This window comes from Astatotilapia calliptera, chromosome 20 (genome assembly GCF_964374335.1).
Source record: "Astatotilapia calliptera chromosome 20, fAstCal68.1, whole genome shotgun sequence".
Lineage (NCBI taxonomy): Eukaryota > Metazoa > Chordata > Actinopteri > Cichliformes > Cichlidae > Astatotilapia > Astatotilapia calliptera.
Window position 1 is genome coordinate 37282933 of NC_137441.1, and position 27357 is coordinate 37310289.

Below are 27357 nucleotides of genomic sequence, written 5' to 3' on the forward strand. Positions count from 1 at the left end.
TAAACATCAATAGATAATACTTGAGTCCACACTGACCTCTGCATCTGGTCTCTGGTTCTGGGATGGGCTGGGGTTACCGAGCTGGTTCTGAGGCTGTTTCTGGGGGTGCATGACTGACAGTTTGTCTTTTAATTCGTGGTTCTCCTTTCTCAGCTGCTCCAGCTCCTCCAGCCGAACCCTGTCCTCCCGGTCCTTTTGTTCCCGGAGGTTTTCAATCACTCGCTCCTGAGACAGTGAGAAAGTATAAGAAGGTAAAATAAAAACTGATTTGGCAAGTATACGTAGGAATAAGAAAAAATCTGCACAAAAGTATGTTCATTACACGAAGCAGAAACGACATGAAATAAATCAGTTTTCCATCCATTGTGCAAAGGATTACCAGCCCTGTGCCATTATAATTTTTTCCTATCATTATCGGCAGTATCTTGCCGAATAGGATCTCCAACATTCTTTACAAAGTGTGGCCAAAGACAAACTCATAAATGCCCACCATAAATAATACTGCTATAAATAATCGCAGTGACACAAAGGGATGGGAGCCAAGTAGAACAGAAAGAGGAGGAAGGAAGAGAAGGGCTGAGGGACAGACAGATTTACTGTGGGTGAATTAGGCAGTATTGTAGATCACTCTCTAACAACCACACCGCCTGCTGATAAACCGAGCTGCAATGTCACAAACATCATTTGCTCCTTTCTCTAATCACGTTGGACAGCAGGACAACAGCTCTGGCCTTAAACCAAGTCCACCACATGGGAGGTTGAGCAAGGTGTGCGTGTTAAAGTGAATGTGTGCGTGTTTAGGTGTGGACTGAAATGATTACCAGGGTGTTTATTCAGGTGTTTATTTAGGCGCAGAGCACAGCTCAGCAATGAGACTTTACGACGTGGCATCACCGCATGATTGGCAACTTTAAAGTCCTGGGTAATTGGACAAATACTGCACTAACTAGCCCTGGCACAGTACATCACTACACGGAGAGGGCAAGGGAGAGAGACTGCTTGGCTAACAGGTCCTGACTCTGCCCACTTTATGAATATCTAGGATGTCTGGGGCTTAGAGAAAGACACCAGGGTATGATAATAAATCTGGCTCTATGAGGCCCAAGTGTACTGCACACATAAACAACAGAAAACACACATATGACATCACAGACAAGCACACATACATGCACTACAGAGCAGTGCTCAGCATGGGCACAGTGCCCCAGCCTGTTAATTAGAACCACAGCAGTGTGGCTAGTGACTGGCTCCAAGAGCAGGTTTGTGACAGAGTTTGTGATCAGCAAGACACACACTCGTGCTCGTAAACACATTACACACGCCCTGTGTTGACCACAAAGTCTGAAAAGCTTGCCAGCATTCTCCTCATCACAGCTGAATAATATGTAGGCTGCATCAGAAGTGGTTTCTGGGTAAACAAATGGGCCGGCGCAGAAGAGGGATTTACAGTTTATTGTGCCATTATGCAAGGCTATGTGCAACGAAAACAAATGCTGGTGCTAAAAGACCATTTTAAGTGAAAACATCTATGTGCTGTGTCGCTCTGTGTGCTGCGAATACACTGAAACCCTCATTAACCAGCTTCTAATCTATTAACAGACAAAATGTGTGAGCTTACTGTAAACCCTTCTTGATTGAATAGATACAATCAAAGGCTGCAGGTCAATTAAATAACAATCAAGGAAATAACAGAGATAAACAAGAACACATACAGAGAGAGGAAAAGGAAGTCAGACACTCCTGTATTTGATTCCACTTAGGCTGGTTTTCACATTATCGGTGTCTAAACAGACTGCCTGAAAGATAATTCCACAGTGACACTTACTATATGAGCTAAAACTCTTTGAAATCTGTACAATCGCATGCAGGACTCCAAGTTTTGCTCCTGCAAGCCAAGAGAAATATATAACAGCAAATGCAAAGGCTCAAATGCTCAGTGGCAGAGGTACAAACGTGGCATCCACTGCATAACAGTGCAGTACAGCTGGACATTCACAACTGTCCTAACTGTGAACTCTTAACCAGCAGCCAGTGCCAACGAAATGTAAACCAGTATCGATCTTTAAGCCTGCTGTGCAAACAAACATGTAAATGGGAACCATTTCTTAGCCTCCAGCGCCAAGATGATAATTCTTTAGCCTATAGTAACAACACATGTGAGCTAGCAACAACTTTAAACATGCAACAAAGCGAGGAGAGACGGAGTCCGTCTGAAATCAAGCCAGTCACTTCAAGACAGAATGTATATACTGCTAGACCAGGATGTGACATCTCCATGGTGATGCTGTGTAAAGCAATTCACATCAAACTCTTTCTTTGTTGAAGCAGGTCTGCAGTTAAAGATCGCTGGCACCATTAAACCATGACTGCAAATCCATAAACAAATCACTAAAGATTTGTGTAGACAAGAAAAATAACACCATTATTCAATGCAATCATTTGCTTCAGTTTCTCAGCTTCTTTACAGGAACGTCTTTGCCCTGGAAGAGCGTTAACTCAATGTGTAAAGATTTAAACATAAAAAAGAAAAGAAGCACATCGGCCAGCAAGGTGATTTTCCTGTGAGTGGCAGCAGGCTTGCTCTGTGCTGGTGAGCTTCATGGTGACCAGCTGCTCTCTCATATTTCAAAAAAAACAACAGACAATAAGTGTTTACAACGAACATCCAGCCCATCTATTTCCCATGTGGAGTAAGTCTGTTTGGTTGACCTTGGATCACATGGCAGCTGTTAAGCACAATGATTATGTCTACACTGAATCCTCCTATTCATGTAGACACATGCAATACTGTCTTAATTAACTGCTTTATTTGTTGTGTTATTGTATACACAAATCTGAGTCTTATGTTGGAGCATTACAGATCTTCATTGGGCCCAATTATTGTGTTTATTTGTCTGTACAGTTGTCCTGTCTTATTTTATCTGAAGGCCTTTATTGTGATAGAAAGCTTAAAGAGAAGAGGAGGAGAGAAACTGAGGATGCACCATCGGATACAAACCTAATATTAGAATAACACTCAGCAAGTACTGACTACATCCCACTGAGACTTTACATCGCATGGCATGTGCACAGTATGTTTGACTTCTTCTCTGTGCATAGCTTTGTTATCTGTTATTGCATTTCTATTCCATGTATTTGCCCAGCACTGTTTTTTCTCCTTTCCTTATTAAAACTAACATTTTTCACTCTGCCTTCACCCTTGCATTCCTTGACCTCTCCCCCCATTAATTCTAAGGCCACCTCTACCATCGGGGCTGTGCCTCTTCTGCCACTCAGCTTTTCCATCGCTCCATTTCTCTTACATTTGAAACCTTTATCCTCCTCATTCTATACATCATTCCCTCCCTGCGCCCGGCCCAGTTACAGACATGGACTAATCCTCTGTGTGTGTTCACCATAGACTTCCCCTCTACCAGTCCCTCATTCTCTCCCTTACTACTTACAGATAGGACCACATCTAGTGTGGTCTAAGCCTATAAATTAGGATTTTATGTCGTTAAATTATGGCTGTGAGTCACAGTAAAGCATGAAAATTAATTAAACCATAAGCCATATCCTAGCTTCCCTGAAACGCCTGAAAGGGTAAAACTTTCCACATTACTCCACACCAACCAGCGGACTTTCACATTTTTCAAGCGTTTTGTCCTTTACACCTTCCATCCATCCAGCAACAAACAGGACAACATCTCTCTGAAACTCAATCCTTGAGTGTTGATTTTCACCTTTTCTTTTTGGATACTTACAGTGCTTTTCCCCATCACTCTTACCTTTTCTGATAAAGCTTCTTCCAGTGTAGCCAGAGCCGTGTCTGTGTTGCTGGAGTCGGTTTGAAGGCCCTGAACCCTTTCCCTCAATCCAGCCACCTGTTTGTCCTTGTCCTTTAACTGCTCCAGCAGGTTCTCAATCTGGGGAGGAAGAACAATGAGAGTGAAAACAAAGGAAATCCCACCAGTGGAATATTGTTGTTAAACAAACACAAAATATTCATCATGACTGATGGAGTCACACAAAAGTTTAGACCAAACTTGGAAAGTTAAGTAGCATTTTTACCCAGTTGTAACCAACTGAAGGCTCACAACTGGAGATTGTTTGTACCCATGAACCGCACACATACTTTTTGGCCCCTGGGGACCCATCTAGAAGAGGAATCAAAACACTGAGTCGTTTGTAGAGCTTCTGACTGCATTTTCCTGCTGTTTTGTCATCGATTCTGATGTGACGTCTCAGAGACAAGCAGCAGTGAAAGCCTCGATATAGCAGTTTGCATCACAAGAATTATAGATGGAAGCACAGCATGCAAATACATTTATTGTATGTCTGTCTATTGGAACAGTAAAAACACCAGTGCACTTCTCTGTGGCTGTGGAATACTTATATTATTCTATGTTTTAATCTACTGCACCACAGCTCGTGTGTTTCTTGTCAATTGTATCACATAAAATGCCTTTTTTTCTTTATATTACTGTGTGTAGATGGTTTTCTGTCATTTCTACAGTTTCTTGCTGTATTTGTGTCCTGAGCTTTTACAGGGTCTGGCCCACTAGGGTCTCATCTCTAGGGTTTACAGAGAATTATCTGAAAAAGAGAAAATAGGCAGTGAATTGCAGTCCCCATGGCATAAAAGGTCAAAGAAGAATGAACAGACTGCTTCCAGCTGACAAGAAAGCAAAATAACTCAAATAATCACTCGTTGCAACCAAGGTATGCAAAAGAGCATCTCCTTCAAGCAGACTGGCTACGATGCAGAAGACCACCGCGTACCGTTCCTGTCACCTAGGAACAGGAAATTGAGCTGTAATTAACATGGGCTCACAAAAACTGGAAAATAGAAGATTGGGGGGCAAAGTGCCTGAATGAGTTTCCATTTCTGCCGTGACATTTGGATGACGGTCCAGAATTTGTCTTAAAAATCATGAAAGCGTTCACCCGGTGCTTATCAAGAGTTCAGGTCAGTAGAGGTGTGGGGGATATTTTTTTGGCACACTTGGACCCTCTCAGCCCCCTGTACAGTCACCTTAGACGTGTGGTGTAATGAGAGATCTGCACCATGGATCGACCGTGGTTCCTCACATGACAGCAAGAAACAAAATCTCTGAGAAATGCTTACAGCACCTTGTTGAATTTGTGTAATGTAAACGGAGAAAGTTCCAAAAGTAAAAGGGATCCAAACTGGCAGCAAGGTGTACCTAACAAAGTGGCCAGAGAGCAGAGTGGACAGCGACTCCCATTCCTTGAATCTATGTCCAACAGACAGTGTGGCATTAACAACATTCACTTTATCAGTTTAGTAGTTTTATACTAAGAGTTAATTCAGCCCATTGACTTGCAGGACATCTGCCTTTTTGCAGTTAACCTCATGTTGCTAAAGTGGTGGTGTAATAGTCTTTATCTGATGAACATCTGCAAAACAGAACAAAAGCACGGACGCACACACACAAAAGCACACAAACACAAAACGCTCTGAGCTGTATCAAAACAAAACACTAACAGATGCAGCTGGAGCAGGATACAGTGCCATGCAATGAGACTCCAGAGGTCTACAAATTAGTTTCCAAGGGACATCTGGTGATAATGCATGTTAATATGGTGACAGGGACTTGTACAAGCACATCTGATATTCCCTTGAATTCTGGATTAATATGATTATCATGAAAAAAAGATTACGTTCTTCTTCTTTAGTAGGTTTTTGCTTTCAACAGACAAAGTGTCCCATTCCCTCACCGCTGCAATGAATTAATAACACAACTGACCCAAGTGATCCATTCTCAGATCAGGGCTTGTAAGCCTAACCCTCACCGTCGTACAACAAAAGGGATTCGTTGTTTAATGAACATGAGATTCCAATTTTTCAAAAGCCCTCCGGGCCACCAAGAGACCACAGTTTTACTGCAAAAGTGGCAGGGTAAAAAAAAGTTGCATTCCAGTCATGGGTGCATAGATAGATAATGTTCAAATCTCTGCAGCTATTTTACAAATGAATCCAATTAGACTCGACTTTGGTGTTTTCTGCTCCCTGGAGGGCAAGAGTGAGGCTTTAAGGGAGCCATCTTGGTTTTGGGATTTGAGGGAAAGTGATAGAAGGGGCTGGAAAACGCAGCCAAGACCCCTCGGCTGATCTTGATAGGTTAATAACAGTCATTACACAACCAAGCTAAAGGCTCTGCTAGGTTAGTCCACGACCGATAGAAACATTAGAGCCTTCAGGGAATGATGGGAAAGCTTCACACTACCAGACTTAGATAAAGTTCCCAGTAATTCATGATTGCCATGGGTGTGTTTGATGGTATTTTAGGATGGACACTGTGAGAAAAGGGAGGGGTATATGGGTTGCTCCATTCATTCTTTCATGTTTCTCTCATTTGAAATGAATGGACCAAAGAAGTGCTTTTATTTACTTCACTTAACTGGGATGTAAGTGCACGCAAGTCAAAGCAACAAATACACAATTCTTAGTCAAGGCTGACAGATTATTCGAGACTTAACTCTGTAACAAAATGCAAGAAATAAAGGAGGAAATACATGAAAACAAACTTTGTGGCCTCTGGTTGTTGGGACTCAGTGGCCTTGTTGGCCAAACGCACACACCAAAACATACAGTACACATGCACTCATGCACACCCTTGTCCCTGTGGGCTACATAGAGCCCTATTTTAGGCCAAATTGAGCATGTCACCCCTGGTCCTTAGATAAATGATTACATTCTTCACCAGTCTTAAGTTTGCTTTGGCCTGGTCCTACAAAATAACAACCGCTCGATGAAATATTTAGCCTCGTCGCTTGGCCCGCTGTGAAATTGTGCAGAAAAACATTAGAAGCAACTTAAACCTTATAGCAGCGGATCAAAATAAGCCGAGCGAATCGCGGATATGGGAAAGAGGGCAAGGAATTCTATCAGAATTCTCAAACTTCAATCGCGCACTCTTAGGAGAAATGTCCTGTGTGGACAGGCGAGGAGCAGGGCAGCTGTGTGCCTTTTCGGGAGAGAGGGGGCCTCTCTTCCAGTAGCTCGGTTGTTATGATGAGAACAGCAGTCGCTCATTTTATCTCCCTGTGCATGAGGCGACCTCAAACTAAACTCCCGCATCTCTCTTTCTCTTCCTTCCATGCACACACACACACACACACACACACACACACACACACACACACACACACACACACACACACACACACACACTGAAGCCTTTTATCACTGAACTATTGGGCATATGTCATACCATTCTCCAACCAAACACACCTCCCCATGGAAGTGGACCACCTACGGCAGCCATCTTCCAGACCAGGCACTGCGATGTGGACTCTCCGTTTCAGTAAGTGTGTATCCTCTTGAGAAACCATGACGTCTGTCTCAGTCATCTCCCACACACATGGCGCTCTGCTTTTTACAGCCACGCTGTTTTCACTCTGATAAAGTTATCAAAAAGCTGATATTGCAGGAATAGGTTCTCATTAAAAGTGGGAGTGCTGATGTATACCTATCACTGACCTTGACTCTGAAGATGCTATTGATAGGGAGTTCAAACACGCAGCTAAAAAAATGAAACACAGCAAAACACTTTATTCCATTTGTTCGATGTTCTTGCAAATCCGCTGGGAACCGTGTTTTTGCATTACAGTTGTAGTCTGTTAAATATAATTAACACAAGCTGAGTTCTAAAGTAACGGGAAAGAAGTATCAGGCTCTGTGTCTCTGGCAAAAAATGGTCATCTAAAAGCAGCTTGTTCCGGAGGAGAACCACAAACCCGGTTGACCCGTCTGTCGTCCAGCCAACTAAGAACTAGAACTCTGTGGCTGCCAGAGGAATCATTTCTCCAGAACACAAAGGAGACCAGGGTGGAGTGTGACCACCATAAAAATACAATCATTTGTATTTTTAAAACACTTTTGTACCAATAAAAATACCAAACAATAATTGGGTGCACTTTTTGAAAGGCAACTTACTTGTCATCGCCTCTGAAAATATGACGACGACAACTGTAAAACCCAAAGATCCTGGCGCTGACATCCATGTGCGCATGCTTTCATATGCTCAAACACACACACACATAAGCAAAAACAATAAAAGCAAAGTGAACAACATGCAGTAACTGTACGCGTATTCCTCTAGAGAAATCTAGGTCACCGTTAAACAGAAACAGTACGGACATCTACATGCTGGAAATATCATACCGCTATGTCAAGCACTCCGCAATCACACGCAGCCATGGTAGTGCATGCTTAAATGTGTGCGCACGCATATTGTTCCCATCTCCAGCCATCAAAGGCTGTTGATTCCTGGATTAATAAAAGGGCTCCTTCCTGCTTCTGAGCACTCAGACACGGCTCTTCAAAGAGAAACACAGCCTATGTCATGAAGAACAGGGAACACGGTGACCTTTTCAGCGTGAGGTGGGTGTGCTTGCACTTCATTTAACCCATGTCCCACCATCACCCCCCATCTCTGTCTATGAAATGCAACAACATGGGCAAAACTGGCAGAATGGAAAGACCGATAATATGTATGTTGGCGCCTCCATGTGGTAATATGCCGTCATAAGTTCCCTGTTTAATTTGGAACGGATCCTTTAGATTTAATGTCAGGGATTTGCTTTCAACTGTGTGATTCATTACCACTAAGTTCTTTGAAGTGTGTATATACAGTGAGTTATCTTGTTTACCTTCACTTTACAGAGCAGAGTGACACAAAGGACATAATGTCTTCTCTGGCTTCAGATTTTACCTGCACAACCTGGAAATCCACGAACACTCAAAACACTGCTTCATTTTACTTTTGGTAGCAATACCAGGAAGCATCAACAATGCAGAAAAGGAAATTTCCTACCATTCCCATCATTCCCTAACAGCAGATTCACCAGTACTGAGGTGTATGGCTGAGAATGTGAACGCCAACACGACACAGTGACCTTCAACACCTTTCCCAGATTCCCATCAGATGTCGTTCCTAATGTTGTGCAGCTCTGCTTGAAGATTCATTATTGGTTATCGACCGTAGCGGCAAAGCACAATGACGTCACAAGACGAGTGGTGCCCCAGAGAGGAGTTAGGTGAAGTGTGATGCTCAGGTTCTGGAATCATCCACACTTTGCTTAATGAGGAAAAAGTCATTTATTTTTAATTTTGCTAATGTACTGCTGCACATCAAAGAGAGCAAATGACACTGTCCATGTTTATGAAGAGGTATATCTCGACCACCTAGGCTTTAGAGGAGAAGTATATATAATATTCTTTTCCAACCTTGCATTTGTGAACAGGAGAATAACATTTGTATTACACATTTATTAGTAATAAATGGCTATAAAAGTAAAGTTATTACAGAGAAACAAGAAAAACAGCTGTTAAACAATGTTGTTACTACTTAATTAAATAATGCAAACAGATTTTTTTTTGAAGTGTTGTCCAACACTTGGCTGCAGCTTAGCTAATTGCACAAACGTGTTCTGCTACTGTGTGCTTGCATGTGACTTCATGTCAGTGCTCGGCAATGCCATGAGACCAAAAAGGAGCATGCAGAGGCAGACAAGCAGGCAGAGCCAAGAATAAAAAAACCAGCTGAAATGCAACTGGAAGCAAGCGAAAGAAACAGAATTCTCTACGGGTTTCACTACGATTACAACTACGGATTGTAACTCTTACAGAAGCTTCCTCACCATTACCCCAACATTCATTCTGCTTCTTACCACCAGTGACTGCTCACAAATACAAAGGTGCTCTGTGTTCTTTAGAGAAACATATGCTCTCATTTGTATGCAGCCACAAAGGCACGTAAACATACACAAATGTAAACAGACATTCACGTTGTGCTCACAGACAAGCAAGAATACATAAAAACCCTTATAATTCAAGGCTACTTTCTTATATATGTTTACAAGCAAGCAACTCTCATTGTATGAGCTCATTTAAGAGGTCATATTATATTTTAGAAGATAGGAATATCATTTATTGTCCCTCATTTGGGAAATTCAAGTGTTCCAGCAGCAAAGTGACAGGCAGATGGAGCATGCAGTTTCCCAAAAAAGCAAAGAATAAAGTCCAACAGTCGAACAGCTGCTGGGAGAAAGGACCTGCGATAACGCTCGTCTGTGCACCTAGCATGCAGCAGTCTGGCACTGAAGGAGCTCTCCACTTCTGCAACAGCTTCATGCATGGGGTGGAAGACATTGTCCAAGCCATAAACAAAGGATGTGTTTGGATACCTGCATTTTAACTGCAAACCTTTTGTAAAATCTACATATGAAAAAAAGAGTAGCTGGTCATACTGCAAGTAATTTTGGAAATGCATGAAAACATAAAGGGGTGTATGCAGGAGTCCAATTCTGGTTCAGCCTCCTTTTTTCTTTCCTTACAGAAAGTTCTTAAAGAGATATGCCTGTACTCACAGAAGCTGTGGTAACAAAAGCATGTTTCCTTTTATCCGTTTCTTTTCTTTTTCACCAGACCAGCTGGCCAATAACAGCAAATTGGGCTTTTCAGAGGGAGCGCGGTCTTGAAGAGGGAGGAGCTGAAACTGTGTTATCCACAGAAGGCGCTGCATTAATGAACAGCATGAGAGAGAAGAAAATATGTTTTCTGAACATGAAAGAAAGGGCTTCTGTTAAAGCACAGGCACTAAATAAAATTGGTAACCTCTAAATGAGCATAAAATGACCTCAATACATGAACTAGGTTAAAGCAGAACACCCACAAATTTTCTGGTCAGATATTATGTTAAATAGGTCGAAAAAAAGAATTTGGACAAAGAGGCCACACTGAACAACAGGCTCCAGAGTAAAACGTGTATAACAAAGTAGCCAAAGCATAAGCGTTTCTGCTTCACTAGAGCTTATAATTGAAAAGCCAGTTAGAGAGGAAAAAAACAACAACAACAAAAACGTTAGGAATTAAATATTTAACCTCCCACCACCTCAACCTACCAATTGGGGGGAAAAGTGCGTGCACACAAAATTATAATAGGGGTCTGAGTAATTTCAGATAAGATCTTGGGAACAAATGAGGGCAGCTGTGAGATGGATAAAAGGCAATGGTTTACAGTTATTTTAACTTTGCTTGTTGGCTAAAAGTAGAGAGGCTCGTTCTGCAGATATAACACAGCCTATCTGAACTACAAACACCTCTTTAGACTGTTTCGACACTGACGTAACAGATGCATCCAAACAATGGCAACATTTATAGAATATTCAAGTAGCCTAATATACAAGGTCTACTGTTCGTGTAGAGCTTGTGCAAAGACACTTTGATTTGAATACATACCCAAAGAAGCAGGAAATCATCTCCACTTGTATACTTCTGGACTTTCATTGTAACATGTGGCTTATTCTGAACATACAGTTCCAGCCTCTGAAGAATACAGGCACACAATCAGGTTGTGATTATTATCACGAATGTTGGGCTGGGGTCAGGCAATGGGGGCTACATATAACATTTACACATTTGACAAGTAGACGTCCTCCCCCTCTCTCCGCACATTCTTCCAGAAAGTAATTCACTCAGAAACCTTCCACGTGCATTCATACATATCAATTAGACATGAACCCACACACGTGTAGAGATACAACACCCACAGACCTGCAGACAAAGGGGATGACGGAGGTGCAGACAGAAAGACGAAGCAAGCATTGTTTTCCCACTGATTTATTCTGGTTGACCAAATAGCAAAGTGAGCGGGGAGAGACTCCTGCAGACCCAGACAGACTGCACTTGTGCAAGCTAGGCCGTATGTGAATGTGTCTGTGTGCGTTGGCCAAGTTGATCCACGTCCACGATCTTTAGACTCCAGACCCTATCTCTGCCCCCCTCAGCTGTGGAATGCTGCAATGATTGCTGGGTAATTACCCCGATGCTTTAGTCCTCTGCTCCCAGCACCATTAGTATTAAATCTTTTCTTTTTCTTCACTTTGGAGGGAGGCAATGGCCGTCCTTTGATCAGAAAGAAAGAAACAAAGGAAGAAAGAAAGAAAGAAAGACTGGCCACCCGGCGGGGACCACAGCAGCTGTCTCCACCTGTGGCTTCTGACCCAGGCCCACTTTACAGTGATCTGGTCAGACAAGTGAAATGCAGTGTACAGTCGTATAATTCAACTCCAAGTGGTCAAAGTTTGACCCATTTTCTCCTGATAGTATTAGGCATTAATTTTATGAAACACTAACACTGGACTGCCAGCAACTGTGGTGGAAGCAGGTCAGCGTGAGTGATAGCGTGTCATCATCATGATACAGTCCGATTTGAGCTCTTCATTGAGTTGGAGAATCATCAAACACATTTGATTACTTGAACTGAAGTATGTATTTGTGGTCAGGCAAAAGATGGCCTGGAATAGCTGGGGGCTGACATATGGCCCAATGCTAGGGTTGTCTTGACTGATGTGTAGCCTGGCTCCAATCAGCCAGCCTCAGGCTCTCACCATTAACCCTGGCTGATTGCTGATAGGAACAGAGGGGGATACAGGGAGGCCTATCACAGGCAGTTTACCAGAACCTCCCCAGCTACGATGGGCTTATCTGCAGCCGTGTCTCTGCGCTGTGATTGGTCAGCTGGAATCCATTAGGATGAAAGGCATTGGTGGCCTCATCACAGATCTATCAAGATCACACACACTAAAGCAGGAACATGAACGTAGATGTGAAGAGTTATCTGCACGGATCTCTGAGCTGCTGCACACACAAGCACTCACCTGGAATACGCACACAGAATCCTACAGATGTGTGCAACAAAGGCATATACTGGAAAATAGACGAGCAAACTGACTGGCATGTAGCCGGTGTAATCAGAGGTCTTCCAACAGACCTGCTGGAACACCTTTTACCCCTTTTATCCCCTGAGAATCATGAATATATCTTTGCTTTGGCACATCGCACTATTATGTGTGTTTAGCAGTACGAAGAGCTGATTTTGTTTTTTTAATGGAATATATTTGGCTTGGACTGTTGACATGACAAAAAAAGCAGTTCAAACGGTAAATATAAAACTCTCTAAAATAAGCAAAGCTCCCTGGTTTGGATTAGAAAATCTACTGGTTAAGAAAGAGTACCAAAAGATGACAACTACAACCCTTTTTAGATTTCTATATCAAAACCTGTGGACATGTTTCCATCAGTATTAAGGGCTGATCTTACACCAAAGTGTCACCAGACATAATAACCTGTTTTAATTGAAAGCGCTTATTAACAATGGCAGCCCTCCTCTACGTGGCCTCACCTCAACAGCTGCAAGTTGATTTGGGCAGGCAACTAAAGTTTCCACAGCAGAATGTGTTAGCATCACTCCAGATAGACATTTTAATCACGTCTGAGCCCTCCAAGCAACTAATTATACTCAAATTCACCTGGGAACAGAGCACAGAAGAAGAAAACGAGCGGAAACACATGCAGCAACGGGGGAACAGTTAAAGGTAAGTGAAGCTGTGAGATGCACTGCGAACTTGTAGAGGTGGAAAGTAAGGGATTTTGCAGTATACGTAGTCTTCAACACGCTCAAACCTGTAACTGAAGCCACCTTGTGACTATCCACACAAAAAAGACACACTTGTTATCACTGTTTTGTTAACAAGGTTAGAAAAGGTAACTGTTTGACATGCTCAGTGATAATCAGATGCACACATCTGTTTGTCTGTTTAGCTATTTAACTACCCTAGCTCACCTGCAACCACGACAACAAAAGGACCAATTCAAACTTGGCTGTAAAATACACCTAATTCTAACCTCAACTATAAAAAACTCTTAAGCTAAAACAGCCTTTGTCTCAAAAGGTCTGTCCAAAAGGGACAACCAGTCAAAACGCCCTCACTTTCCAAAACTGTCTTCACTTCCAAGGTCAGCACAGCTATTCTTGTCAAGTTGCAGTGACATTTCACTGTGGACAGCCTCACCCAAACCCTAACCCCTTCATTAGGACCAGGCTTTGGCCCCCATGAGAACTACTGGTCTCCACAAGGTTGGTGGACGCGGAAAAAGCCTGTTAAGATGTAACAAAAACGCACACACCTACACACACACAATAAACACTGTGTCAATGCTGGACTAACATTTTCCTTCTATCAACATGCAGCATTTCCTCTTGCTATCCATATGCATCACACTCAACAGTACTAGTGTGTTGGGACGATGTATAAAATATTTGGGGGAGAAATGGCAAAGAGAGAAAGTGGAACACTGAAGGATGTTTTGGGAAATATCTATGTGGGTACAAAAGGTGTAACATGTAGAAGACATTACAACAAGAGACATTAAAATGAAAATCTTTCAACCAATGTGAAAGCTCATTAACGATAAAACATTCAAGACAGAAGAACAATTGCTCCAGAGAGACAGTGAGCTGAGAGCTGAGTGGGGGAGGAAAAAGAAGAAATGCATAAGGCCAGGGGACAACTGGATTTATCTTCATATCAATCTCTTTCTCTCTCTACTTTTCTTCACAATCAAAGGGCTAGCCATGTTGATGAAACCAGGCCAGAGCCAGTGATGACACCAGGCCAGAGCAAGTGCTGAAAGGGTCTGGCAGAGGATCCACTCAAACAGAGGTTGGTTCCCCTGAGAATGTCTGAGCGAGACCTGCTAAGCACTATAATAGCTATAAGAGGGGCCCTTGTGTACACGGCATCCTTCCATATAGACGCACAAACATTCACACATTGTGCTCGGTCTGCAGCACATGTAATCCAATCTCCCTGCCTGTGGTTGCTATAGGAGGCAACATGATAGGGGATACTATACTTCCATGCATACAGACAGCCTTTTTAAAAGCATGAATATGGATTGAGATGACCACAATGTTTGAACATGAATAACATATGTAAGCCAAAACCACACCACAACCGGCCATGCATATGTACCTCCCACAGCCCTACCCCCTCAGAGAAAGAGGAAGAAGAAAAAGAACCAAAAATGAAAAAATAAATAAATAAATGCATCATTATGCATTGGTCATGGTCTCATAGACCAAGAGCTTGAACAGAGCTTCCACTGTTCTGCATGATACACAAGACCAAAATGCCCACACAACTTCTTTTTGTCATTCAAAGACCGTTTCCTCATTATTTTTAGTTAAATTAAGCCTCTTGCTATTAAAATCACCCCAGGGCTCAAACTATAGCAGTGACATCATGGCACCATGCAATAATTCATGGTGAACATCCATGTCGATGCCAGCAAGAGAAAATTCCTCTCACTCTCTTGAAACAGAGAACAAGGCAGTAATGGCACAAACTGCAATTTAAGCTAGTCTGTGTCGCAACGTCTGTGTAATCATTTTAAAAAAGGGGTAAAAACGCACCACATGTCAGAAACCCTTAAATATCAAATTCAAAAGGGCCTCACAGACATAAACATGACTTTACTGCATCTTTATGAAGCTGTTAATTAATACAAAAAATGAAACCAATAAATCTGTTGAGGAAAGCTAAATATGTCATTAATTAGTATGTTTAGATGAAAACTAAACCAGAAATTCCACAGAAAAGAAAAACTGCAAGAAAACAGTAATTATTCAAAAATCCGAGATAACACAGGAGTGGGCGGGGCAAAGCAAAGGACGCTAAACTGCAACGAAGAACATGCGAGTAAACGAGACTGATGCCGCAAACCTGTTGTCCTGTTTTCATTTACATTCGTTTTTTCAGCTTCCTCCCGTCCGTATCGTATTACACTCACATCCAACAGGCTGTTCTTGCTCTTAGATACAACGACACACACTGACCCACACAGGAATCCAATATCATGCACCAGTTGACCTGTCATCAGCCTTTATCATTCTCACCAGCTCTCTGGGTGGCGGGTGCTGTTTGCAGTGAAGACAGAGAGCCTGTCGCGATAAAACAGATGCATCATCTGAACCCTCAAAGCTCTTTTCATCAGCGGGGGAACATATATGAGAGATTAATAGCTCTATGAAATCTGTTTAGTTGACTCACTGGAAGCTGAAAATTTTATGAAGAGGCTTGGCACTTTCCATAAGATTTAATCTAAACCTCATTACATCGTGTCATGAAAGTAAAAGCAGTGCTTGTACACAGCACATGGTTTAGCTATTGAAATAATATTCTCAGGATGTTTTTTTCTTTTCCCCAACTGTGCGGTTTGTCATATCAAAATGTCCCTAGTGAGGGAAATGTAACCCCACGTTTTTTAGATAGAGTTATCTTTCACAGAAAAAAAGAAAAAACTTTATTCAACACTGAGAAGTCTTCAGACACAGCTGGGGGTGTGGGGGCTGGTGGCGAAATAACTTCAACAGGATAAGACTGGTAAGGAAACGAGCCACACTCCTGTCTTTCCTCTTGTACACAGATCTGTAAGTTATAGCCCAAGCCTGCTGGGAAACGGGAAATTTGGGAAACAAATCAGTACGAAATGGTCAGTTTACAGAGTGGTTACAGTGCGCACAAAGTTAGTCAAAGAAGTGCACGTTTCAAAGGAATCATATCTAGAGATCATGACTAGCCACTTAAAAATGTGACCCAGATAGCAATGACATTAAGATATCTTTTTAAAAATATTACCATAAAAGGATTAGTCACGTGACACGGCTGGTTCTCCCAAAGACCACATTTGCTCACATTCTTTGGGGTTATTTAGCCACACAAACACATACAGTCATATCTGTCAAGGCTTTCTGGCAACAGAACACACCAGTTTAAAAATCATGTAAATTACAGAAACACTGAAACTGAGTTCTTTCTTTGTCTTTCTTTTGTTTTTAATTAAATTCATTGAATTTGTATCTAATGTCAGCAATCAGTTTCAGAAAAAGTGCAACATTTACTCTTCTGTTGCATCACATCTTCTTCTTTTAACAACATCCTACAAAAGACTTTGGGTACAAGCCGTTTTAGAGTCTTCATCTACAAAAAGGTTTCACCTTCAAAGCACTAACAGCCATAATAGTGGTGCGGACGTTTTTCACACCATATGCACGAATACAACCCCATGCCATCACTCACACTGGCTCCCAGTTTTCAGTTCCCCATCTTAACTGAACTCAGGCCTGAGGAAGTGGGTGGCTGTTTCTGGATGTTACTTTGCACTTTTGTATCTTCGTCATAAGCTAAAATAGTTGGAAAGTTAATACACAAGTCAGTGACCCAATAATTTCCCCCCTTCAGCGTAACTCCAACATATCACCTACACCGACCTGCAGCACAAAAGTACCTTGCACAGATCAGATCATTACAACACGTTGTGCTGGAAAACCTTTGCTGTAAACCCTGGCAAGAAAAGATTGTTGCAGACCATGATAATGAGCCCCCCCCGTTATGCACACTGTTATGCACTATATCACTATTACATGCCATTACCTTTCTTCTTTAACTTGGTTGGCAGATACTGCATGCTCTTGGTCTGTGCTCACTGCTCTCACCAGCTTGCCAAGCGTTACTCTTGTGTCTTGTTTCCATCTCTCTGTGCTTTTCTCTCATGTCTCAACCAGCTGCAGCAGATGGACAGCACCTCCATGAGGCCGGTTCTACCAGAGGTCTCTTCCTGTTCTTTCTCTTGATGGCTGCCAAGTGCATGCTCATTGGGCTTTTCTCTCTAATACTGTAGGGATTTTACCTTAAATTTAAAACACCGTGAATATGACTGTTGTTGTGGCCTGCACTATATAAACTGAATTAAACTGAGTAAATAGCCGTTTGGTTGACCCTTCCCCAAACATACACCAAAGCCAAAAAAACTCAACCAAACAAGCAAATACAAAATAGCTTGACTGGATTAAACCGCAAACCTCTGGTAGAGACAACCAACAAATTCAGCCCCTTTATGCTTCTAAAAGAATTTCAATGACATGCTGTGCTTCAGAAGCAAAAAGTTGGCAAAAATGTCCTTGCCATTTCAGAAACCTCTTAAAAAGTAGGCAAACTATCACGTCTACCTGGAAAAAGAGACATGGAAGAAACCTTTGTGCAAAGAGGCGAAGATAAACAAGATGAAAGAGGAGCCGGAGATGAAAAAGCAAAGAAAGACCAGAAATTGAAAATCTGAAAGTGAACCCAAAGTCAAAGTGCACTCAACATTGAGCTCACAGTCTTATGAGACAAGGAATGTCTTCCAGCTGGCAAGGGAGGACACAGAAGAAGAAAGAAAAGCCTTTAGGAGAGGACTCAAGAGTGGTCTTTAGCAGGAAGACATTCAACATAAAAAGAAAGAAGATGGTCATGGCAAGAGTGGCCTACAAGAAAAGTCAGACTTTCAAATGATGAGGGAAGTTTTCCAGCTGGAGAAACTGGACATGAAAACAAAACCCCACTTTGAACAAAGAACCAAGGATGCACTTATGGAGGGCTTTGCATGGTGAAAACAATGAGATGATTGATGATATTAAGTCTTTTAAGATAGAAAAGGATGAGACAGCAATGTTGAGAAAGGCCTATTTCCAAGAGAAGAAAGACATTCAGAGCATTGCACAGGCTTTGCAGTTGGAGAAGCAAAGCACAGAAAAAGAAAGAAGAAGATAACCTATACTGAAGAAATTATGACTTTAAACTAAAGAAAGACAACGTGAAAATAACTACAACGCACAAAGAGGAAACCCAATAAAAGGATGGCAGAGAGTAGAAAAGGAAGAGTTAGCTTTAAAAAGGAAGGGCTACATTCAGTTAAAGACGGGTATCAAGAGTATGTGATGCTTTCCAGCTGAACAACTAGAAGGAATAGAAAGAACAGCCCGTGTTAGGAGCTTAAATTCAAGTGGACGAGGGGCTTTAAAACTGAAAGACAGAAAGGTGTTGGAGACAGAAAACAAACAATGACAACAATAACGGAAAAAGAACAATTTACTGGACTTATTTGTCACCACACACACAGGAACCACTTTGTCAACAACTGAGGTTTTCTTTGAGCCAAGGATGGAAATCCTCACAACCAAGACACTCACTGTGCTGTCAAACTGCTTTAGTGCTAAGCAGCCAAATGTGAGCTATTTAATTTCACAGAAAATCACCCATCCACCCACTCATCCACCCACTCATCCACCCATCCATCCACCCATCCACCCACTCATCCACCCACTCATCCACCCATCCATCCACCCATCCACCCATCCATCCATCCATCCATCCACTCATCCACTCATCCACCCATCCACCCACTCATCCACCCACTCATCCACCCATCCATCCACCCATCCACCCACTCATCCATCCACCCATCCATCCACCCATCCATCCACCCATCCATCCACCCATCCACCCATCCATCCATCCATCCATCCACTCATCCACTCATCCACCCATCCACCCACTCATCCACCCATCCATCCACCCATCCACCCACTCATCCACCCATCCATCCATCCATCCATCCATCCATCCATCCACTCATCCATCCATCCATCCATCCACCCATCCATCCACTCATCCATCCATCCATCCATCCATCCACCCACCCATCCATCCATCCACTCATCCATCCACCCATCCACCCACTCATCCACCCATCCATCCATCCATCCATCCATCCATCCATCCACTCATCCACCAACTCATCCACCCATCCATCCACTCATCCACCCATCCATCCATCCATCCATCCATCCACCCATCCACCCACTCATCCATCCATCCACCCATCCATCCATCCATCCACCCACCCACCCATCCATCCACCCATTCATCCATCCACCCATCCATCCATCCATCCACCCGCTCATCCATCCATCCATCCATCCATCCATCCATCCATCCACCCATCCATCCATCCACCCACCCATCCATCCATCCATCCATCCATCCATCCATCCACCCACTCATCCATCCATCCATCCATCCATCCATCCATCAAACTGGAATTTAAGGGGAGAGTATAGGATTTTTGGAACAGGAACCTTCTTGCAGTGAAGCTATGCTATCAATTTTAAAATAAATTCACTGGAATTTGTACGTTTTTAATTGACACTGCAATACATTTATTAAACTATTTGTAGAATCAAAATGCTATTTTATGTGTATGTGAAAACAATGAGAAAGCCACAGTTTAAAATACCTGGCACACTTCATCATTCAAATCACTCTCAGTCACTTCGCACTTCAATTCATTCGTTAACACATATTTCAAAAATTTTCATCATATTCCTGCTGACTTTTTTAGGGTGTTGCAGAACTTCTGCCTTTTAAAGTTTACTATGGCATGATGAATGAGGAGCACGTCTGCAGCAATAATATTTGTAAAGGAGAAAAGGAAACACAAAGATATGGGTAGAGAGGGAGGCTTTCTGCATATTTCAACAAACAAAAAAAACTTGCTGGTGTTAAAACAGCCATCAACACAATGATACGAAGGAAAAGCAAAGCATTTGCAGTAAGCCCACGTTTGAGCGTGTACTGATGAAAACTGATGTCAAAGCACCACAGCAAACCATGAAACATCCCTAATTACAGGGCTTTTGACGTGTAGCCACTTTGCATTTAAATGGAACAGCTATAGTAAACGGGGCATTTTTAGAGAACAACTTCACACCCAACTGGAGTGTGCAACAGGGATGAGCTAAAAGCAAGCATATTGCTTTAAGTCAATGCTATAGGGAGGAGTACAGCACGTTATATGCGGTGCAGAAAGATCCTCAAACCTTGTGGTCACACAAACATAAAAGATTATGTATATTTTTAGAACAATCACATGCACGCATACACCCTGATGGCACTTTATTTGACCTTTTGTGCTCTTTTTCTTAAACTCAGCAAGTGGCAGAGAGGGAGAAGACAGAGAGAGACCTTTAATTTGAGGACATGAGAGGAAACAAGGAAGATGAGAGAAGACCTTTATGTGTATGTAATTGGTCTATAGAGGAACTGCCAGCATGCGCACCACAGGTGGCCGCCAGCCCGGTTTAAATAGCCATCCTCATTAAGTCCTCTGAGACATGCCGTGCAAACAGAAAGAGAGGGTCATGAGTGGCATCTGGGACCAAAAGTACGATGTTTCTTTAATTCATCATTCCCATTTACTGCATAGTGCAAGTTTACACACGGAGGTACTGTATACATGTTCAAAGACAGTGATGAAAACTCTGATTAGCCAACCTCCAGTCAGTCAACGATTCGCTCTCAGCGTTTAATCACAGACTTCATTTCTAATATGGCTGACTGAACTAGAAAAATATTCAGCTGATTTAAAGCAATAAAACTGCCAGTCATAATATCACTTCCTTTTTTTTCTTTAGTTACAAAAGTAAGCTGACTCACTGGACATTAGACTTTTTCTACAATTAAAAGCAGAGAGACTAGGCATTGAAAGGTTTCTGACAGTTCTTCTCTTTAGTATGACAAACCTTCTAAAGCTGACAAACAGCTGCTGACATTATGGCCAATACAGCAGCCTCCTGTTGTTTGTTTCAATGTCCAACCCCCATAGCAATTTGGAAATGAACATCAACACAAACAGCTATGTGGAAAACAAGATTGTGGCCTCCACTGCGATGCTGCACAGCGATGTCCTGTATCTCACGTATGACTGCGACACCAGCGCCAATTATACTTTTTCAATTCAATTCAAGGGTGCAGCCGTCTACTGCAACTGGTTGGGGAATAAAAAACACCGTGGAAGACAGCCGGAAGTTAGAGCTAGCTTCTTCAATAGTGTTATAACACAATAATGTCAGCTCAGTTACTTGTTTCTCCTTTTCTGTTTCTTGTTTTTTGTCCAGATATAGAGTGAGAGTGGTAGATAAGTGGCACTGAGAGAACAAATATCACATTGTTTGGATTTTTCCCTGAAAACTCAGCCTGAGCTCTGTGCTGAGAATGTCCAGCAAGTTGTCTTTTTAAGTTACATTACAATCCACTCACACGTGGAGCTGTTGAATTATTATTATTATTGGTTTGAGAGTTTTAGAGTGTGTTTAGGCCCAACACTCATTCTCCTTTTGGCTCCATCAATTCCTGTGGGAGCACGTCTGTTTTTCTTTTTCTGTACAAAAATAATAAGATGCTTACTTTATCTGTCTCTAATTTATTGATGAGCACTTGGAACTCAGTGGATCAACATCAACACTATGCACTATTGTCACTCCAAGCTTTTAAAATATTCATTTTAGTATAAAAGGAATAATTAGAGAGTTTATAATACAATGTGCTGCATTTTTCTCTAAATAGAGTGAATTTAACTCACAACAGAAAGGTTTCATATGCAATTAAAGTCAGGCTACACTTTTTAAAATAATGCAGTGTGTTGCTGTAAAAGTTGGCTTTACGTACTTTTTTCTGCAAGACATTTATCTTCCTCTCCTTGACGTCCAGCATGTCCTTCATGTCTCTGATTTCTCCCGTTAGTGTGCTCTTTTCATCAGTCAAGTCCTGCAACTGTTTGGTCTTCTTGGTCAGGAACTGCTCCTTCTCCTCCAGACGCACTCGCAGAGCATCTACCTACAATTAACCAAGACAAGAAGTTAAGTGCAGATAGGCAGGTATAACAAAACTGTAAAGGCAGATCAATAGGGACACCGAAAGCAGCATCTGCACAACACAAACACTAACAGACAAGTAGCAGGAGAGAGAAAAGTGGACACAATCTTCAGACAGGGTGATAGAAACCAGTATGCACCATATCCAGAATTCATACACAGTCAGACAGACAGGCAACCATACAGGTTGAAAGTAATCTGTAAAAAATAGTTTTAAGGCAGACCGTTTGACGATGAGCGAGAGCTGAGTGACTGACAGGCGAATGTAGAGAAAAGAGGAAGCAAAAAAAGATTAAGAAATGTTACACCGTGATTTTTCCCAGTTCTCGGTCAGGTGGCCCACATGTTATTATTCAGCGCTAGAAATGACATTTCTCACATTTACTTGTTGACGTTTGGAAGTAGTAAAAGTTCAACTCTGACCTAATGTCCATGATTTGAACCACTGCGGACTGAAGCAAAGTGTGTGTGAAAGAGAAAGAGCCAGGAGCCTGTCCTGTCGTTTGTTATTGAGAGTGTTGTGTGATTGGGCCGGTGCTGCCATAGATCAGACCGCTCACACGCTTCACACTCACACATAGAAGTTCGACGTGTCTGGCTAAGTGTAGTGAGATGAGAGATAGCTGTGCACGTTCCAGCACTACTTATTGGACTTGACATACGCAACCGACTCCTTGTTTGTTCTTCTGCAATTTCACTTTATTCCCATGTATAATTTCAGGGGTGTTTCATTTGACTTCACGAGGACACACACACACATAGATGAAGGGAAGTAACATGAGGCTTGTTAACAGTCATTACTTGGACACAACGTGAGCAGTGTGAAAATAGTTAGAGCAAAAACTCTTTTGCTTTCAAACTTATCTCCCAGGTATTTCACAAGGCACTCACTGTGATTCATAAAGGGAGGACGGGCGTTGGAGCAACTGGAGGTAAGATTTAGTCAGTTAGTTAACTTCCCTTTAGGCAACAGTAACACCTAAATCATTATTCTGATGTATAATAATAGTGTTGCACAAACTGTGTGTATTAAATTAATGGCACACAAGGGTTTCTGATTAGAACTAGAACGACTGCTATTTTGTAATTGTGCAAATGCCGAGAGAAATTTAAAACCACAAGAATTCAAGACAAAACAAATAATATGAGAGCAATCAGAAGAAAAACGTCAATAGCAAAAAAGCAGATATACTAAAGGCACAATTGAAAAGTACAGCTGTGTTGGAGCACAGTTCCTCCCTGCAGATATGTTTATGTACCTGCATGTGTAAAATGAGAGTGCGCCATGCACTCCAGAGACACACAGAGGGGGCCTGTCACTGTGCCATTAGAAGCAGGCCAGGACCCCCAGGTGTAAGATGGCGAAGTATTTATCTCATATTGCTCCTCTGGCAGACAACCAAAGTCTAATACTGAGAACGGCTCTGTCCTCCCAAATTCACATTTACACACAAACGCGCGCACAATAGTGGTGTTATCACCAATGCTTTGCACGTACAGTATACATGCACATACTATGTGTGTGTGTGCATGTTTGCCACTGCATTTATGTGCGTGTGTGAGAGAGCGAGAGACCTCCTCCCCTCCATCTCCACCTGGCAAGGAGCAATTTAGCAAGAATGTAGCAAAGGGGCCTAACAGGAAATCCCTGCTGTCTCACCTGCACTGGCCCACTAAGCTGTGATAGTGCTACACAGACTAATACCCTCTTAAAGCACTCAGCGCTGTGAGACACAGTACATGGAAAAACAGGGAGAGAGTTGGATGATGAGATGCGGAGGGACAAATGAAAGGACAGATAACAGTAAGGGTGAAAGCAAGGGACGTAATAAATGAATGAAGGTGGATAGGGTCCGGCCTGTTGTGGACACAGCATTTGGACTGAGCATGTTAACACCACCGGCATACTGCTGTTTCACTGGCTACCACTCCAACAGCAGGAAATACTGTATGGCTTTATCAGCTGGCACACATGCTGAGATGATAGACGGCTAACTGCACACAGTGATTAACCTCTCTCTTCTCCCTCAATTTCCGCTCCAATGTTCCTTTTCTTCTGCTGCCCTTCTTCCTTGTGTCATCTTTCAAAAACACCTCTCGCTCTCTCTCGCTCTCTTCCCCTGTGGCTACCACCTCTCTTTCAACACTCCATCCCTCCAACCATGCTGCACACTCTCCAGGAGATTTCCTATTGCCATTTAAAGGCAACGGTCCTGCAGCGAGACAGAGTGATGTGTCAGTGTGAGAAATCCCTGAAGTCTTCAAATCAGGTTGTCTTTGGTACAGACCCACATTTCCCCAAGCATAACATTGCAGGTTTGAGCCTTTCCGTGCAGATTTGAGGGAGATGACATGCAACACAGAACTCCTGCTGTCTCCAAGACAACCACGGTATTGATTCTACCTACACGAGCGGACACCAGGGACTATATCCTGTTTTGTAATCGTGACGTTTCTTTAGCAGAAAAGGAGAAAGGTCAGGGAGAGGAGTAGAAAAGCCGCTGCTGTCCAGTCTGGCTTCGTTCAAATCTAAAGGGAACACTGGAGACTGCCCTGAGAAGTTCTGCTGAGTTGATGAATTAAAAACACATCTATATCACCCCACCTTCCTCCAAAAAAACCCACTTAAACTTTCCAGTCCCTCACTCAGCACCCCATAATTTAAAAAAAATATCTTGATATGTTTTCAACATTCTGTGGTTGCAAAACTATTAATTCTTGGCAAACCCCGGATTTTGTTTAAATTAATTCATTCCCAAATTTGTAACTACTCTAACGTGCGCACACATATGCATATTCAACAAATCTCAAGGCACAAAACTGCATCTGTAATTAAATATGCAAACAGCACGCACAAACGCATAAACACACTCTGATTAAATTCCTCCTTCTTGCTTGCAATGACAGCCAAATGTAGGTTCTGGAAATTGGTTAGCGGAGTAAAACAGAGGCTTAAAGAAAACAGTTTCACTGTTTGTCCTCACCTCCCTTTTCCCTGCCTCACATTTCATCATAAAAGTTTTTTTGGCAGGCAAATCTGCAAAGGTATTGGGCCCATCGTCGGCTCTGGGCCGCAATAAACAACACAGGGACTATATGAGCAGACCACAGTCAAAACAGCAGAACCAGAGAGAGTGAAAACCTGTAAGACCACAGCCGAGGTCTGGGGACACACCGACACTTGCGCAGTAACGTTTGCACTCTCACTCACACACTTGGGAGTCCAATATTGCAAATAGAGTCTTAGGTTGATCAGAAAAACATCCGTCATGTTTTCCATTGTCCCAATCTCAGTCTTTAAAAATCTATGACCTTTACAGAAGCTCATATCCAAACCATCAGCTATATTCATTCGTGTGTGTGTGTGTGTGTGTGCGTGTGTGTGTGTGTGTGTGCGTGCGTGTGTGTGTGTGTCTTAAAACAAGTTTGAATGTCACTTGAACTGAAAACACACCATTAAAGCTCTTAAATCCCAAGGAAAGGGTCTGATGAAATGTATCTAATGCCTGAACTAAGATCTTCTTGGCCTGCTGTGGTGCACCACACACAGCTGTGTCAGCTATTCACTTCTCTGGCTGCATCTCTAGCCTTTATAAATACACCACACGGCACCCATTAGATTTAATTTATTCAAAGGCCTGTGCAGTGAAACTAATCATCTCAATTTATGGCCTAATTCAGGTTTGTCAAGCCACTGATGAGCCCAAGTCTGAATTTCATCACTAAAATATTGAAGACAATGCTAGACCACCAAAGTCTCGCATGCTACCTATTATCATCTCTTTGGTGAGATGTACTTTACGCAGCGAGACAAACCAACACATATGATGCAGAAGGAATGAGAATGAATGCAGACAGCTGGATTTAAGCAGCCTGTCGGTGTTTTCATGCTGACTAATATCTGCATTATTAAAGACTGCTGAGAGGTGAACAAAAAACCCACGAGGATATATAGAGAACAGTAACTCACACCGCTGGTATATAAGCACCAGGTTATATGTCTTTTATTTATACAGAGCGGCATCAAGTGATCCATAGTTTCATGTTGATGTAACTGAAGCCTTCAATAGATGTCGGGAGGTTACAAATACTGTAAGAGTAGCCGCCTGAAGACCAAAGGATGTTTTTTGTTTTAATTGTGCATGTTGACGTGCTCAGTGTGTGAGCGTGTGAATAGGGGGGCGTTGTCAGATGGAAGTATGAAGAACTTTACACAGAAAATGTAAACAAGCCTGGACTTCTAGACCCTACACTGTTTATTTACACACAGAAGGCACTTAAAGACCATTTTTATAGTGTTTGGTACTTTTTCCCATGTCCATACAGCTCAAACCGAGGACCACCGGAGTTCGTAGGACTCCTTTTTGGGGTATTTCCTTCTATAGAGGAGGAACTGCGTCAGCACAAGAGGAACTTTGCATGATGTGATGTATTGTGACTGGTCCTGACCAGCGTTATTGTAGTTTTACATCGTTATTTCATTTTAATTATGAAATTACATTTTGTTTTACTAGTGTGTATTCGCTCATTTCAGTTTCGCATATAAGACAAATTTATGGAGAACACAAAAACAACACTTTTGACTCACATCCTGTCTCAATAAATATATGCTGCAGTGCTTCCCTGTGCTTGTTTTGACAACTGATTTGACTAAATGATCAAAGACTAAAATGTAAGATATCTCCCACCCATCCGTCCATCAATACATCCATTTATATATTTTATAACACTTTTTCAGTTCACAGTCATGTGGAGCCTGTCCCAGCTGTCATAGAGCAGGGTAACACCCACCAGGTCAATATTTCACATATACTTTTTATTTTTTATTCTCAAGTACATAATATTGCTTCTGTTAGTTTCTTTAGGGTAACCAAAACATTTTTTACAACTAGTTTAAATTTTATTTTGGTTTTAGTTAACTGCAATAACTTTGTTTTGTACTTAAGTGTGGACTGAATATTTGATAAATGGT

The 27357-nt window shown here is 42.1% G+C and overlaps 1 protein-coding gene across 1 annotated transcript in view; it reads right to left on the reverse strand.

Moving 5' to 3' along the window:
• LOC113013675 (ERC protein 2-like) overlaps positions 1 to 27357 on the reverse strand; it is a 158059-nt gene that overhangs the window by 100785 nt on the left and 29917 nt on the right. The window contains exons 10-12 of the mRNA XM_026154768.2: positions 22180 to 22347; positions 3768 to 3905; positions 37 to 225 (exon numbers count right to left, since the gene is read on the reverse strand). Coding sequence (XP_026010553.1) covers positions 37 to 225; positions 3768 to 3905; positions 22180 to 22347 — 495 coding nt within the window. The remainder of the gene's footprint in view (positions 1 to 36; positions 226 to 3767; positions 3906 to 22179; positions 22348 to 27357) is intronic.